Consider the following 12,320-nt stretch of genomic DNA (forward strand, 5'->3'; position numbering starts at 1 on the left):
ATTTTAAAGACCTGTCCCTTCCGCTCTGTTTTATGTTGCACAGTCGGACATGTGTGCGCTTTCTCTTTATTATTTTAATTAAATCTATAAAAAAAATAAAAAAAAGGGGGATCTGTGGGTGTCTGTTCTCAGGACTTCCTAGACGCTTCAAGATCTTCTGACAATATGCAGCGACGCCCAGAAACGGGCCACACCCCCAAGCTGTTGTACCATGACCTTATTGTTTAGCTCCTCCTGTCTTACCTAAGGGCTCAGGTGACCGAGACAAAGGAAATTGCTGAGTTTATGTAACCTGTTTGGAGAATAAATAACTGCCATAGACTACAGGGAAAGATCTATACATAAGATTAGTGTGTTAAACTTCTCTTTATCATCTTTTTATTGTTGTACCTTTTTGTATTTTGAGCAAATACTGCATAAAGTTGTAAAGAATGTTCTCCTTTTAATGTTGAAGTTTAATCCGTATATATATAATATATATATATATATATATATATATATATATATATATATAATTTTTTTTTCCTTCCGTGGTTACCACTTTTTCGCCCCTTAACCACATGTTAAAATGGAAGTAAACCCTTCCAAACAACTTTGACCTACAGGTAAGCCTAGATTAAGGCTTACCTGTAGGTCCAAGTAATATCTCCTAAACCTATATGGTTTAGGAGATATTTGCCCGAAAATGGGCACCGCTGTCTACGGCGCATGCGCCGTAGACAGCGGCGCGCATGCGCACTAAATGCGGCAAGTCCAAGAATGGATTTGCCAAATTTGTCGACTCCCGTGCGCATGCGCGGGAGTGACGTCATCGCGGCCTCGCCGTATGACAGCGGCGGAGCTGCGAGGCGCGACTCCCGTGCGCATGCGCGGGAGTGACGTCATCGCGGCTTCGCCGCTGTCATTGGTCGGAGCTGCGAGACGCCACCAGCAAGATGGACGCGGCGGACTACAGGGATCAGCGGCGACTTCGCTGGCTCCTGTGTCAGGTAAGTGACACATAATGAGCTACTATGCGATGCATAGTAGTCCATTATGCTTTACCTTTGCAGGGAAAAAAAGAGGAAGTAAACCCATCAGGGTTTACTTCCTCTTTAAGTTATTTATTTTATATATTTTTTAAAAATAAAATCTTCAATTTCTTTAATACCAGGGCTGGGGAAATTAATTAATCTTTAATCGATTCATTTTTTTTTGATCTATCAAAATTCTTTTGATCAGTACTCCTCTTAGCCGGCTTCAGGGAGTTCCGTCGGAGGCCCGGTGACGTCACGGACATCGACGTCACGACTCCTCCCCCCCCCCCTCCCCAAATGCCTCCGTCTGCTAATGAAGGGAAGGGGGAGGAGTCCGGTGACGTTGAAGTTCTGATGGAACGTAACGCGTACGGGGAGGAGCTACACATAACTTCACCCGCTGCTGCCCTATGGAACTAATGCGATTGTTGGCTTTACATGCTGTGTTTTTATCATCTTTATGTGAGTAGTTTGTGTTTGAACACAAAAATTGAATCTTATACTTAAGATTCAGTATGAGCACTTAGATCTTTTCTTTCTACCCATGACCTGGCATCCTTGCTGAGATCTAAGGAGACGTCAGAAGTTTATGGTCCGTGTTAACCTTTTTGATACCCGCTTGCATGACCACCTGTTTGCACAGAGGTCCATGCCATAAGGTGAGAGTGATTAGTTAGGCCGGAGGTGGAGGCATTGTCACGATACTGTGGGAAAAAAAATTACGTCAGTGCTACAGTTTGAATTTAAAATGTATTTGTGTGAACTGTGACGTTAAGTCATGGATTGTGGAAACGAACTAGTGTCGGGTGATTGTATGTATATAGTGTATACCACATTTATCACTGACTAATGCAGCGTTGCAATGCAAGGAGATCAGCTAAAAGTAGTTGGATCTGTATGTGCGTTATAATTAATCAAAATTAATCGATTAAAAAAAAATCAATTAATTGAACACGAAAATTTTAATCGGCAACAGCCCTATTTAATACGTACCTTATTTTAGTCCAAGTGATGTGATCATTAGGTCCCTGTGCTTCTCTGTGCCGTGCAGGTCAAATCATGGCTGGTGGGAGATTCCAGCTGTGTGCTGTACATAACTTCCTGAAAACAACACTGCACCCAGCCTCGGGCCTGCTCGGAGGAACGCTCAGACCTGATGCAGGCATTGGGGTGACTCTTGTAAGGGTTTTGTCCAAGGAAGAAACAGCTTTACCTACCTGATTCTTTGCTTCCCTGGCAGGTGGAGCTCCCCCATAATTCCCTGGTGGGCTTAGGACCCTGCTCTGGTCTTCATGATGTACAAGGGGTTAAATATTTTTATTTGCCCCCCTTCTTTTTTCTCCAGCAAATCAAGAAAGAAGGCAGTGGGACGGAGAATCCTATGATTGGGGATAAAGTCAACGTCCACTATACTGGCTGGCTGCCTGATGGGACCAAGTTTGACTCCAGCAGAGACAGAAAGGACAAGTTCACCTTTGACCTGGGGAAAGGTATGATCTTCAAGCCGCTGTCTGAACACCGGCTCCATCTAGTGGTGATGCAAAAACTGTACATAGTGTTCAGCATGTGAGCTACATCATAGGCCTTGTGCACATTGGAACTCAAAGAAGCTGCTTTGAGCTCTTTGGGCTTTTATTTTTCTCTGCCTGTTAATTCCCCTCCATGTTATCCAACGACATGCACACTATAGGTGTTTTCTGAAGTAAAAGCGGAGCTCCACCTAAAAGTGGAAGCTGCTTTTGTTTGCTTCCTTCTCCCCCCATCTGCTGCCACATTTGGCACCTTTTGGGGTGGGGGGGGGACAGAAACCTGTCAAAACCAGGTACCGTATTTGCCAATGTATAAGGCGACCCGGCATATGATGACACCCCCTAATTTTACAGGTTTTTAAGATGTTTTGCCTGTACTCACCGTTTAAGGTGACCCCCCCCCCCCCCTTCCGAGGCTTCTGACGTTTCATATCATTCTTCTTCGTTCTTGCTGGAGCCATTTCCTTCTTGCTGGTGCTGGAGCAAATCACGGCGAGCAATGTATTCTATTAATGAATACAAAGCCTGCTTGGATTGCAGAGGCTGTAACATCATCAGCCCGCTCCTCTCTGACTCTCAAAGACAATCTGAGCAGGCTTCTGTGTGTAGCCTGCTCGGATTGGCAGAGGTTGTTACTCCAATCCGAGCAGGCTCTGTATTCATTTGAATACATCACTCACTGGGATTGGCTCAGCGGTATACACTGTATGTAGCGGAAGCTACATACACTATTACCGCACATCCTGAAGGCATCCCAGCAGCTGACCCAGCGTATAAGACGACCCCTGCTTTTTGGCCAGTTTTTTAAAATGTAAAAGGTCATCTTATACGCCGAAAAATACGGTACCCGCTCCCAATTCCAGGTAAGATCACAGCGATCTAAGAAATTTCTGTACCTTTTTTTTTTTTTTTTTTTTTCTTCTCATAACAGGCATGAAACGCCCCCCCTAAAATTGCATTCAGGAAAGGAAATCTTATGCTTATGTGACTTTCTGAAAGTTAGCACGCTTTTAGGTTGTTTCCATGTACAGCGGTTAGAGACCACTGTGTTTTTTTCATTGGATTTCTTCCAGTAAGCCTTGTACAGATATCGATCTATAGCTGTGTGTGTGTGTGTGTGTGTGTGTGTATTGTCCCACTGTATTTCTGTCTGATAATGCAACGCTTCACCCCAAAAATTGTTGCAGTTATAAATGTTTAGGCATTCTCATGTTTATTTCTTTTGTTTGTATTGGTATGACACAAAAAAGTGGAGAAACAAGCCAAATCTGACACATTCCTCGCAAAACTCCAAAAAATGTACTGGACACACAGGGTTTGGGGGGTTGGATGCCATATTAGTTTCGGTGCTTGGGAACGTTCTGTCCTAGGGTGACAATATTCACTGTACAAAAGAAAATGCGCATAGCCAGTTCTTGACGGTCGGGCAGGGGTTTCTTTGGGGTTTCATTGTTCTGAGTGGATGTCCTATGCCATCACTCAGAACGGCTGCTCGTGCGCGCCGATCTGTGGTGCGGTGTGATGCTCGCACACAACGCATCACCAATCTTGGTAAAGAGCCTATGACATAGACACTTTACCATGTGATCAGCTGTGTCTAATCACAGTGTTAATGAGGAAGTGCTTCCTTATCGGTGTAGCCTCATCAGCACACATAAGTGAAGGGGAAAAATCCATTATTTAGAAGATTTTTATAGCAAACTAAAACTTTTTTGAAACTAAACTATTTTGTTTAGTAAAAAATAAAAAAACCCAGTGGTGATTAACAAAAAGAAAGTGTTGCATGACTGTGCAATTGTCATTCAGAGAGCGACAATGCTGAAAATTGGCCTGCGCAGGAAGGGGGTGAATGTGCCTGGTACTGTAGTGGTTGAAGGGTAACTCCACTTCCAATGACCTTTTTTCTTTTCAATCTGTAGTTTTCTGTAAAATGCAATATGGCTACCTGGAGGTACTCTGTACACAGAATGTGTACAGATCGCCCCCCAGAAACATAATTTCCTGCTTGTGTGATTGGCTCACTGTTTTTCCCAGAAGTCTACGCTAAGATACAAGTCCAATCAGGCATCCCCCTGCAACAAAAATGTTTGAGATACTGCCAATAGGAAATCATGTCTAAAGGGATACAGACACTGCAATTTTCCACATTAGAGCCCTGCAGATGCAGCAGCTGATTAAGAAACCACTCCCATTAGATTTCACTTACCACAGGAATTTCAAATCTCAAAGTTTGCTAAAAATGTAGGGGTCGACCGATTATCAGTCCGGCTGATATTCACTTTTTTTGAAGTATCGTCACAAACTTACCGATGTTACCAATATATTTTTCATTTTTTGCTTCAAGGGGGTGTACCGGGGGATGCCTGCAGCTGCGTCCCACCGGGAGGCCTGAGTGACCAGGCAGCACATCCGCTGGCTGCCCGAAGACCCGAACAAAGCCAGATCGGCTTTTTTCTGGTCTCGGATCTAGTAACCCGGAAGCAATGTCATGACATCGCTTCCCGGATTACTGGCATTCCAAAGGCACCAGTTTAAAAATAATAGAAAGTATCTTGACGTTTTGAATAGTTTCAAGTGCAGAGGAGCAGTTTGGGGGCCTTATAGACCCCAGATCCCTCCATAAAGAGTGCCTGTCACTGGCTATTACTGTCACAAGGGATGCTTTAAATCTGCTGACTATCGGCACCTGATATTGTCCTGAGAGGAGGCTGGAAAATCCAGCTGTCACGGCTCCCGATACCTGGCGGCTTCTTTGTTCCATCTTCAGACTCCTGATTGGCCAGGACGCAAAACCAAAAGTGATGTGATGACGAATTTTGATTTGTTAAAATCAAAAGTGGGAGGGTTCTGCGCCCCGAGCACACTATAAAATAAGCCAATTGGAGCCTCAGGCCCTAATCACATGCTTGTGACGGACCTAATAGTCTTCTGTTAGCCCCATGCCCCGCAATGCACTGCACACACATAGAACAATTTATTTTTAAATAAATCATAATGACTTTTTAAAAGTGAAAAAAAAATGTTAACGATTTTTTTTATTTTTTATATTATTTATCGCTTTCCTATGGACTAGCCGCCACTGTCATTCAGTAAGTATAATCTCCAGCTGTAAGTTCATATCTTCTTCTTACAGGTCAGGTGATTAAAGCGTGGGACATCGCTGTGGCCACCATGAAAGTTGGAGAGATCTGTCAGGTTACCTGTAAGCCAGAGTATGCCTATGGAGCATCAGGGAGTCCTCCCAAAATTCCACCAAATGCTACACTCATCTTTGAGGTATGAGAGACATTTCAAGTTCTTCTATTGGTGAACATTTTGTGAGTTTTCATATTCTTTATCATTTTTTTTTTTTTTTTTGCCTCCAGATTGAGCTTTATGACTTCCAAGGTGAAGATCTGTCAAAAGAAGAAGATGGCGGTATTATTCGTAGAATTCGCGTGAAGGGCGAGGGATATTCCAAACCCAACGAGGGCGCTGTGGTAGAATGTAAGTGATTGGCGATCCTGCTTAAAGTTGTTGTAAACCCGTTACAACCACTTTTACCTAGATCAAGGCTTACCTGTAGGTACTCGAAATATCTCCCAAACCTCCACGGTTTAGGAGTTATTTGCAAAGAAGGCGATTGCTGATGCCTACGGCGCAGGCACACTTTAGACTCCTTTAGAAATGGCGAGCGTGCAGTGACTGGCGGCTCCCACGCGCGGGAGTGATGTCATCGCGGTTCTGGCCAATCACAGCGCCGGAGCTGCGATACTCGGAAGGAAGATGGACGCTTCATGGAAGAGGAGACAGCGGTGACATTGCAGGCTGCGGTTTCAGGTAAGTGACACATAATGGGCTACTGTGCGATGCATAGTAGCCCATTATGCTTTACCTTTGCAGGGAAACAAGGGTGAAGTAAAACCCATCAGGGTTTACTTCCTCTTTAAGGGGGAATCTCATGTTGCAGTGTCCAAACGGCCTTTTTTAATCACTTCTGCCCTATATCTGTGCACCCCTTATGAACTGCAACAGTTTTTACTATTCAACTATAGGCCTTTTTATTTTCGAAAATTGCAAAGTAATACATATATAATTTATTTTTATTTTTTACCTTGAAGAAAGGGGAGGGGGGAAAGCTAGGCTTTTATTTGGCAATATTTCTTTGCAAAAATGTATATTTTGTAGGGAATATATAGTCAACAATAAATATATGTAGAGCTATGTTCACAAGGAAGTGTCAGGTCTCGCACTACAGGCAGAGGTCATGCATTAACATGTGCCATGCCTCATGTTTAAACTGAAACTACTGACAGGAATGTGAAGATTCCTTCTACTGTAGAATCTGCGTATAGGGCAACAAATGACACCGTAAAACTACATGATAAATGCACATCTTATGCAGGTGAAAAACAAGGTGCAGGTGGGAATGTTTATCATGCCTTGAAAAGTGGTTGTAAAACTTCACATGTCCCCAGTGAAGTGACTGGCCTCAGGTGATACAGAGATGAAACAAAACCTTCTACATAAGTTGTACCTGTTTATTTGCAGTCTTCTATTCTGTACACACGTTCAAAGTCCAGAATTTCTAAATCTTGTCTTGACAGAACTGAAACTTGCTGCTCTTAATTGAGACGGATACATACTATAGAGGGGTATGCTTTGTCCATATTTCATGTCTGAGGTTTACAACCACTAAGTGATGGTATATGGAGAACAAAAGAAATGCCTTTCCTTATATGAATGAAATGGCATGCATTTTGACAGTTGCCCTTGCTGTGTAATACAAAGCAATTACTGGCTGTCTATTTGCGGTGGGGAAAGTGGTGGCAGAGGTAAGAGTAGCTGGAAAGAAATGCATCCTAAAATCTCCGAAATTTTATTATTTATTTTTTTAGGACATATCTCTTGCATTCCAAATCTTTAGGTGGTTAAAGTTTTTGGAAGGTAAAGGACAGTTGTACCTTTTTTCAGTTATATTTTAAACGTTTCTAATTACTACCCACCCCCGAAACCCTTAGCTTCAAACATTAGGACTCGTTCACACCATACGTGCATGACAATTGATAGGAAAACCGCGCAGACTTAACTTGCAGAGACATCAGTTTCACATCAGTTTTCATGCGAGTCAGTTATGTGCCCTATTCACACCAGTGTTGTCATGCCAGTCTTTTGCTTTCCTGTGCAAAGAAACTGCATACACTTTGTAGATTCCTGTGCAGAAAAAATCTGCACAGTGTGGTGTGAACAGGGCACATAGAGAACCATTGTGTATGGGTTTTTTTTTATTTTTTTTTTATTTTTTATTTTTTTTGAGCCCTTGCAGAATGTGTGCAGAAAAACTCCTCTCTCTGCACCATGGTGTTAACGAGGCCTACGTTTTTAGAAGACGCTGAATGTATACATGTCTGGTGACTTCACCCACATAAAACTGAAATATCTGTTTTTGTTGGGGTTCTTTGATTAGCCTAAGCATATTAGAAGTATCTATAACAGTTTAGGGTCTGGTTGAGGACCATAGAATAATCTGTTTCTCTGCTATTTTAATACAGTGAAGCTGCAAGGAATCCACAATGAGCGTGTGTTTGACGAACGGGAGCTGCAGTTTGAAGTTGGGGAGGGAGAGAGCCTCGGGATCCCCCCAGGAGTGGAGACTGCACTGCAGCAGATGGAGAAAGGAGAGGAAGCTGTGCTCTACCTGAAACCAGAGTGAGCTGACTGTCCCGGTGTGGTGGTGGTTGTTTGTTTTATTATGGACTGTGTCCTCCTAGGTTCTTGATTAATCACTTGACCTCCAAAATATTTACCCCCTTTGTGAACAGGCCATTTTTTTGCAATATTTTTCATTCATTTTACTAGTAATGGTGGCAATCAGCTACTTGTAGCAGGGCTGTGATATTGCGGTGGACATTGACACTTTTTGGGGGACCAGTGACACTAATACAGTGATCAGTGCTAAAAATATTTACTGTCACTGTACTAATGACAGTGGCTGGGAAGTGGTTAAACATCGGGGGCGATCAAAGGGTTAACTGTGTGCCTAGCCAGTGTTTTAGTGTACTGTGTGAGGTGCTTTTACTAGGTGAAGCAATGAGATTTGTCCTCTACCTTGCAGGGGCACAAAATCCATCCCTTTCCTCCCATCAGAACGGCGATCTGGCTTGTTTACATAGGCAGATCGCCGTTCTGTGTCTTTCCCTCACGATTGGCAGATGCCGGCAGAAATGAAGTCCGTGGTACCCATAGATTAGCTCCCACTGTGTGTAATACCGGCGGTAGAGAGCTGCCGGCGGCGCTCATGCGTGCCCCCTACCGGGGATCATGTGACTGAACTGGAGTAGGCTTTAAAAAAGAATGTATACATGTTGTTTTTTTTTTTTTTTTTTTTTTTTTTACAGAAGGTAGACCGGATAGGTAGTGAGAAAAGAGATACCTGTGCTCAAATCCCAATAGCTTGCACATGTATTTAAACTATCAGGTGCTAAATTCTGGATGAACCCTTTTCAGCAAACTTTTGAAATGAAAAACAGGGATGTTTAGTTCACACACATTGCAATACATGCTTAAGCCGGCCAACTACGTCCCAAGTAATCCCTTTTATTGCCAGTCCTACTCTGCTTTGCCACTGCAAATGCTATGTTGGACCCCGTGCAACCTGGGGCCTAAAGACTCAAGGTGGCATTGTGTCCACCATAGCATTTTCAGTGGCAAAGCAGTGTAGGACTGGCCATAAGAGGGATTACTTTGACGCAGTCGGGCTTATGAATGTATTGCAGTATGTGTGAACTAAATCCCTGTTTTTCATTGCATTTGCTGGGAAGGGTGTATAGCAGTGTGCAGAGGCTCCATCCAGAATTTGTAGTGTTAATATGTGGTCACACTTCTTTAGCACCTGATAGATTAAATACATGTACAAGCTATTGGGATTTGAGCACTGGTATATATTTTCCCTGTTGTAACACAGGTCGGTGACCAGACCTGAACCTAGTAGCTCTCCCCCATCTTGTGTATTTATGCCCCAGGTTGGCATGGTGTCCACCATAGCATTTGCAGTGTAGGCCATAAGAGGGATTTTTTTTTTTTTACACAGTTGGCTAACTTAAGCCTGTATTGCAATATGTGTGAACTAAAAATCCTTGCTTTTTCATTGCATAGTTTTCTGGAAAGGGTGTATAGCAGTGAGCATAGGGTCCATCCGTGGGGGGTTGGGGGGTAATTTTTTAGACTATGGTTAGACAGGAATTCCACTTCATCTCCACCCTCATTTCCTTTCCTTTCCCTATAGATTCAAGGCTGTAAATAACAATGTAATTCATTTCCATTGAGTAGTTTGGACACTTGTTCTGTTTGGGGGGGGGGGGGGGGAGGTGTAATATAAGGCACATTATTCTGAACATTATCCAGCTTGTAGAACATAATTACACTAACCGTAGCATCATTCTGTTACAGATACGGTTTTGACAGCGCAGGCTATGAGCCATTTCAGATCCCACCCAATGCCGAATTGAAATATGAAATCAAACTGAAGAGCTTTGAGAAGGTGAGTGTTGTCCTCGGATGGTGGTTTCTGGGTGAATGTTGTTGGGCGTGCTGGGGTAGTGTTTTTCTCAGGCAGTGCGTAATGGGGGAGTTTTAATTTGTGTGCTAGTTGAGTGTTGTCTTCGGCTGGTGCATGCTGGGTAAGTGCCGTTCTCAGAAGTTGTGCTTGCGCATTATGCACTATGGACATGTTGTCTTTGGGCAGTACTTGCTGGTTGACTATTGTTGAGTGTCCCGAAGAGTGTTTTACTTGAGCGGTGCATGCTGGGGAAATGTTGATGTGTGCTCATTGTGTGTCATCCTGGGTGTTTTTCTTTAAGGGAGTGTTGTGCTTTAGTAGCAAATGGCAGGTGAGTGTTTCTGCTTGAGCTGCAAGTGCCAGGGGAGTGTTATGCTTGAGCTGCAAGTGCCAGGGGAGTGTTGTGCTTGAGCTGCAAGTGCCAGGGGAGTGTTGTGCTTGAGCTGCAAGTGCCAGGGGAGTGTTATGCTTGAGCTGCAAGTGCCAGGGGAGTGTTGTGCTTGAGTGTTGCCCACAGGTTGTGTCTGCGTGGAAAGAGTTGTCCGCGGGCGATGCTTGTCAGGGTTTGGGTTTTTCCCGGGCTTTGCATGCTGTTAGTATTACATAGAGTATTATAATAAATTTGATGTTCTATTGCTATATTTTATTTTTTTTTCCCAATCAGGCCAAGGAATCCTGGGAGATGAATAGTGATGAAAAGTTGGAGCAGGGAGTTCTGGTTAAGGAAAGAGGAACACAATATTTCAGGGTAAGTGTAAAAAAATAAGTTTTCAGTATGGGTCCAGTTATGAGAACACTTTAATATATAATTCTAAACTATATTAGTAGCTCTCTAAAGAGCACTGTACTATATTTTCATTGAACTCGAATTTAAGGTCATTTACTGTAAAGTTTTTATAAAAGAAAATTTAGATTTTATATTAGCTGATCCTTCTAGCAGCAGAGATCACATGACTAAATGCTTTGGTATTTGATCACATAACTAGCTGCCATGGAATTTTTAGCAGCCTATATTTAACCACTTGACCTCAGGGAAGATTTACACCTCTTCATGACCAAGCCATTTTCTTTGCGATACGGCACGGTGCTACTTTAACTGACAATTGCGCGGTCATGGAACGCTGTATCTAAATATAATTTTATGTCATTTTTATCCCAGAAATAGAGCGTTCTATATTTGAATATTTCTATTCTAATAGAGGGTGTTTTTGGTTTTTTTGTGCTATAAACAAAGGCCTGACAATTTTTTAATTGTATATAATTTTTTTAACTTTCTGCTATAAAACCTATCCATTAAAAAAATCTAACTTCATTTATTTAGGCTAATATATACTCGGTACATATTTTTGGTTAATAAAAAAAAAAAAAAAAAATCCCAATAAGCTTATATAGATTGGTTTGAACAAACATTATAGCATCTACAAACTAAGGTATATACAGTGCCTTGAAAAAGGTATTCATACCCTTTGAAATTTTCCACATTTTGTCATAGTACCAAACCAAAAATGTAAATGTAATTGGGATTTTATGTGATGGACCAACACAAAATGGCACATAATTGTGAAGTGGAAGGAAAATGATAAATGGTTTTAAATTTTTACAAATGTGGAAAATTGTGGTGCGCATTTTGTATTCAGCCCCCTTTACTTTGATACCCCTAACCAAAGTCTAGTGGAGCCAATTGCCTCCAGAAATCATAATTATTAAAAGGAGTCCACCCTTGTGTTTTAATCTCGGTATAACTACAGCTGTGCTGTGAAGCTCTCAGAGGATTGTAAGAGAACCTTGGTGAGCAAACCGCATCATGAAGGAACACACCAGGCACATCAGGGATAAAGTTGTGGAGACGTTTAAAGCAGGGTGAGGTTATAAAAAAAAAAAAAAAAAAATGCCAAGCTTTGAACATCTCATGGAGCACTGTTCAAATCCATCATCTGAAAATGGAAAAAGTATTGTACAATTGCAAACCTACCAAGACATGTATGTTTACCTAAACTGACAGGCTGGGCAAGGAGAGCATAAATCAGAGAGGTCAATGGTAACTCTGGAGGAGCTGCTGAGATCCATAGCTCAGGTGGGAGAATCTGTCCACAGGACAACTACCAGTCATGCACTCCACAAATCTGGCCTTTTATGGAAGAGTGACAAGAAGGAAGCCATTGTTGAAAGAGAGCCATAAGAAGTCCTGTTTGCAGTTTGCGTGAAGCAATGTGGAGGACAGAGCAAGCATGTGGAAGA

General features: G+C 42.4%; 1 protein-coding gene across 1 annotated transcript in view; it reads left to right on the forward strand.

Annotated features, from left to right (window-relative positions):
* FKBP4 (FKBP prolyl isomerase 4) overlaps positions 1 to 12,320 on the forward strand; it is a 36,376-nt gene that overhangs the window by 7,165 nt on the left and 16,891 nt on the right. The window contains exons 2-7 of the mRNA XM_077468972.1: positions 2,362 to 2,506; positions 5,679 to 5,821; positions 5,911 to 6,031; positions 8,077 to 8,233; positions 9,974 to 10,064; positions 10,747 to 10,830. Of these exons, the coding sequence (XP_077325098.1) occupies positions 2,362 to 2,506; positions 5,679 to 5,821; positions 5,911 to 6,031; positions 8,077 to 8,233; positions 9,974 to 10,064; positions 10,747 to 10,830 (741 nt within the window). The remainder of the gene's footprint in view (positions 1 to 2,361; positions 2,507 to 5,678; positions 5,822 to 5,910; positions 6,032 to 8,076; positions 8,234 to 9,973; positions 10,065 to 10,746; positions 10,831 to 12,320) is intronic.

This window comes from Lithobates pipiens, unplaced genomic scaffold (genome assembly GCF_037356315.1).
Source record: "Lithobates pipiens isolate NorthernLeopardFrog02 unplaced genomic scaffold, aLitPip1_a1.2 Scaffold_8, whole genome shotgun sequence".
In the NCBI taxonomy this organism is placed as follows: domain Eukaryota; kingdom Metazoa; phylum Chordata; class Amphibia; order Anura; family Ranidae; genus Lithobates; species Lithobates pipiens.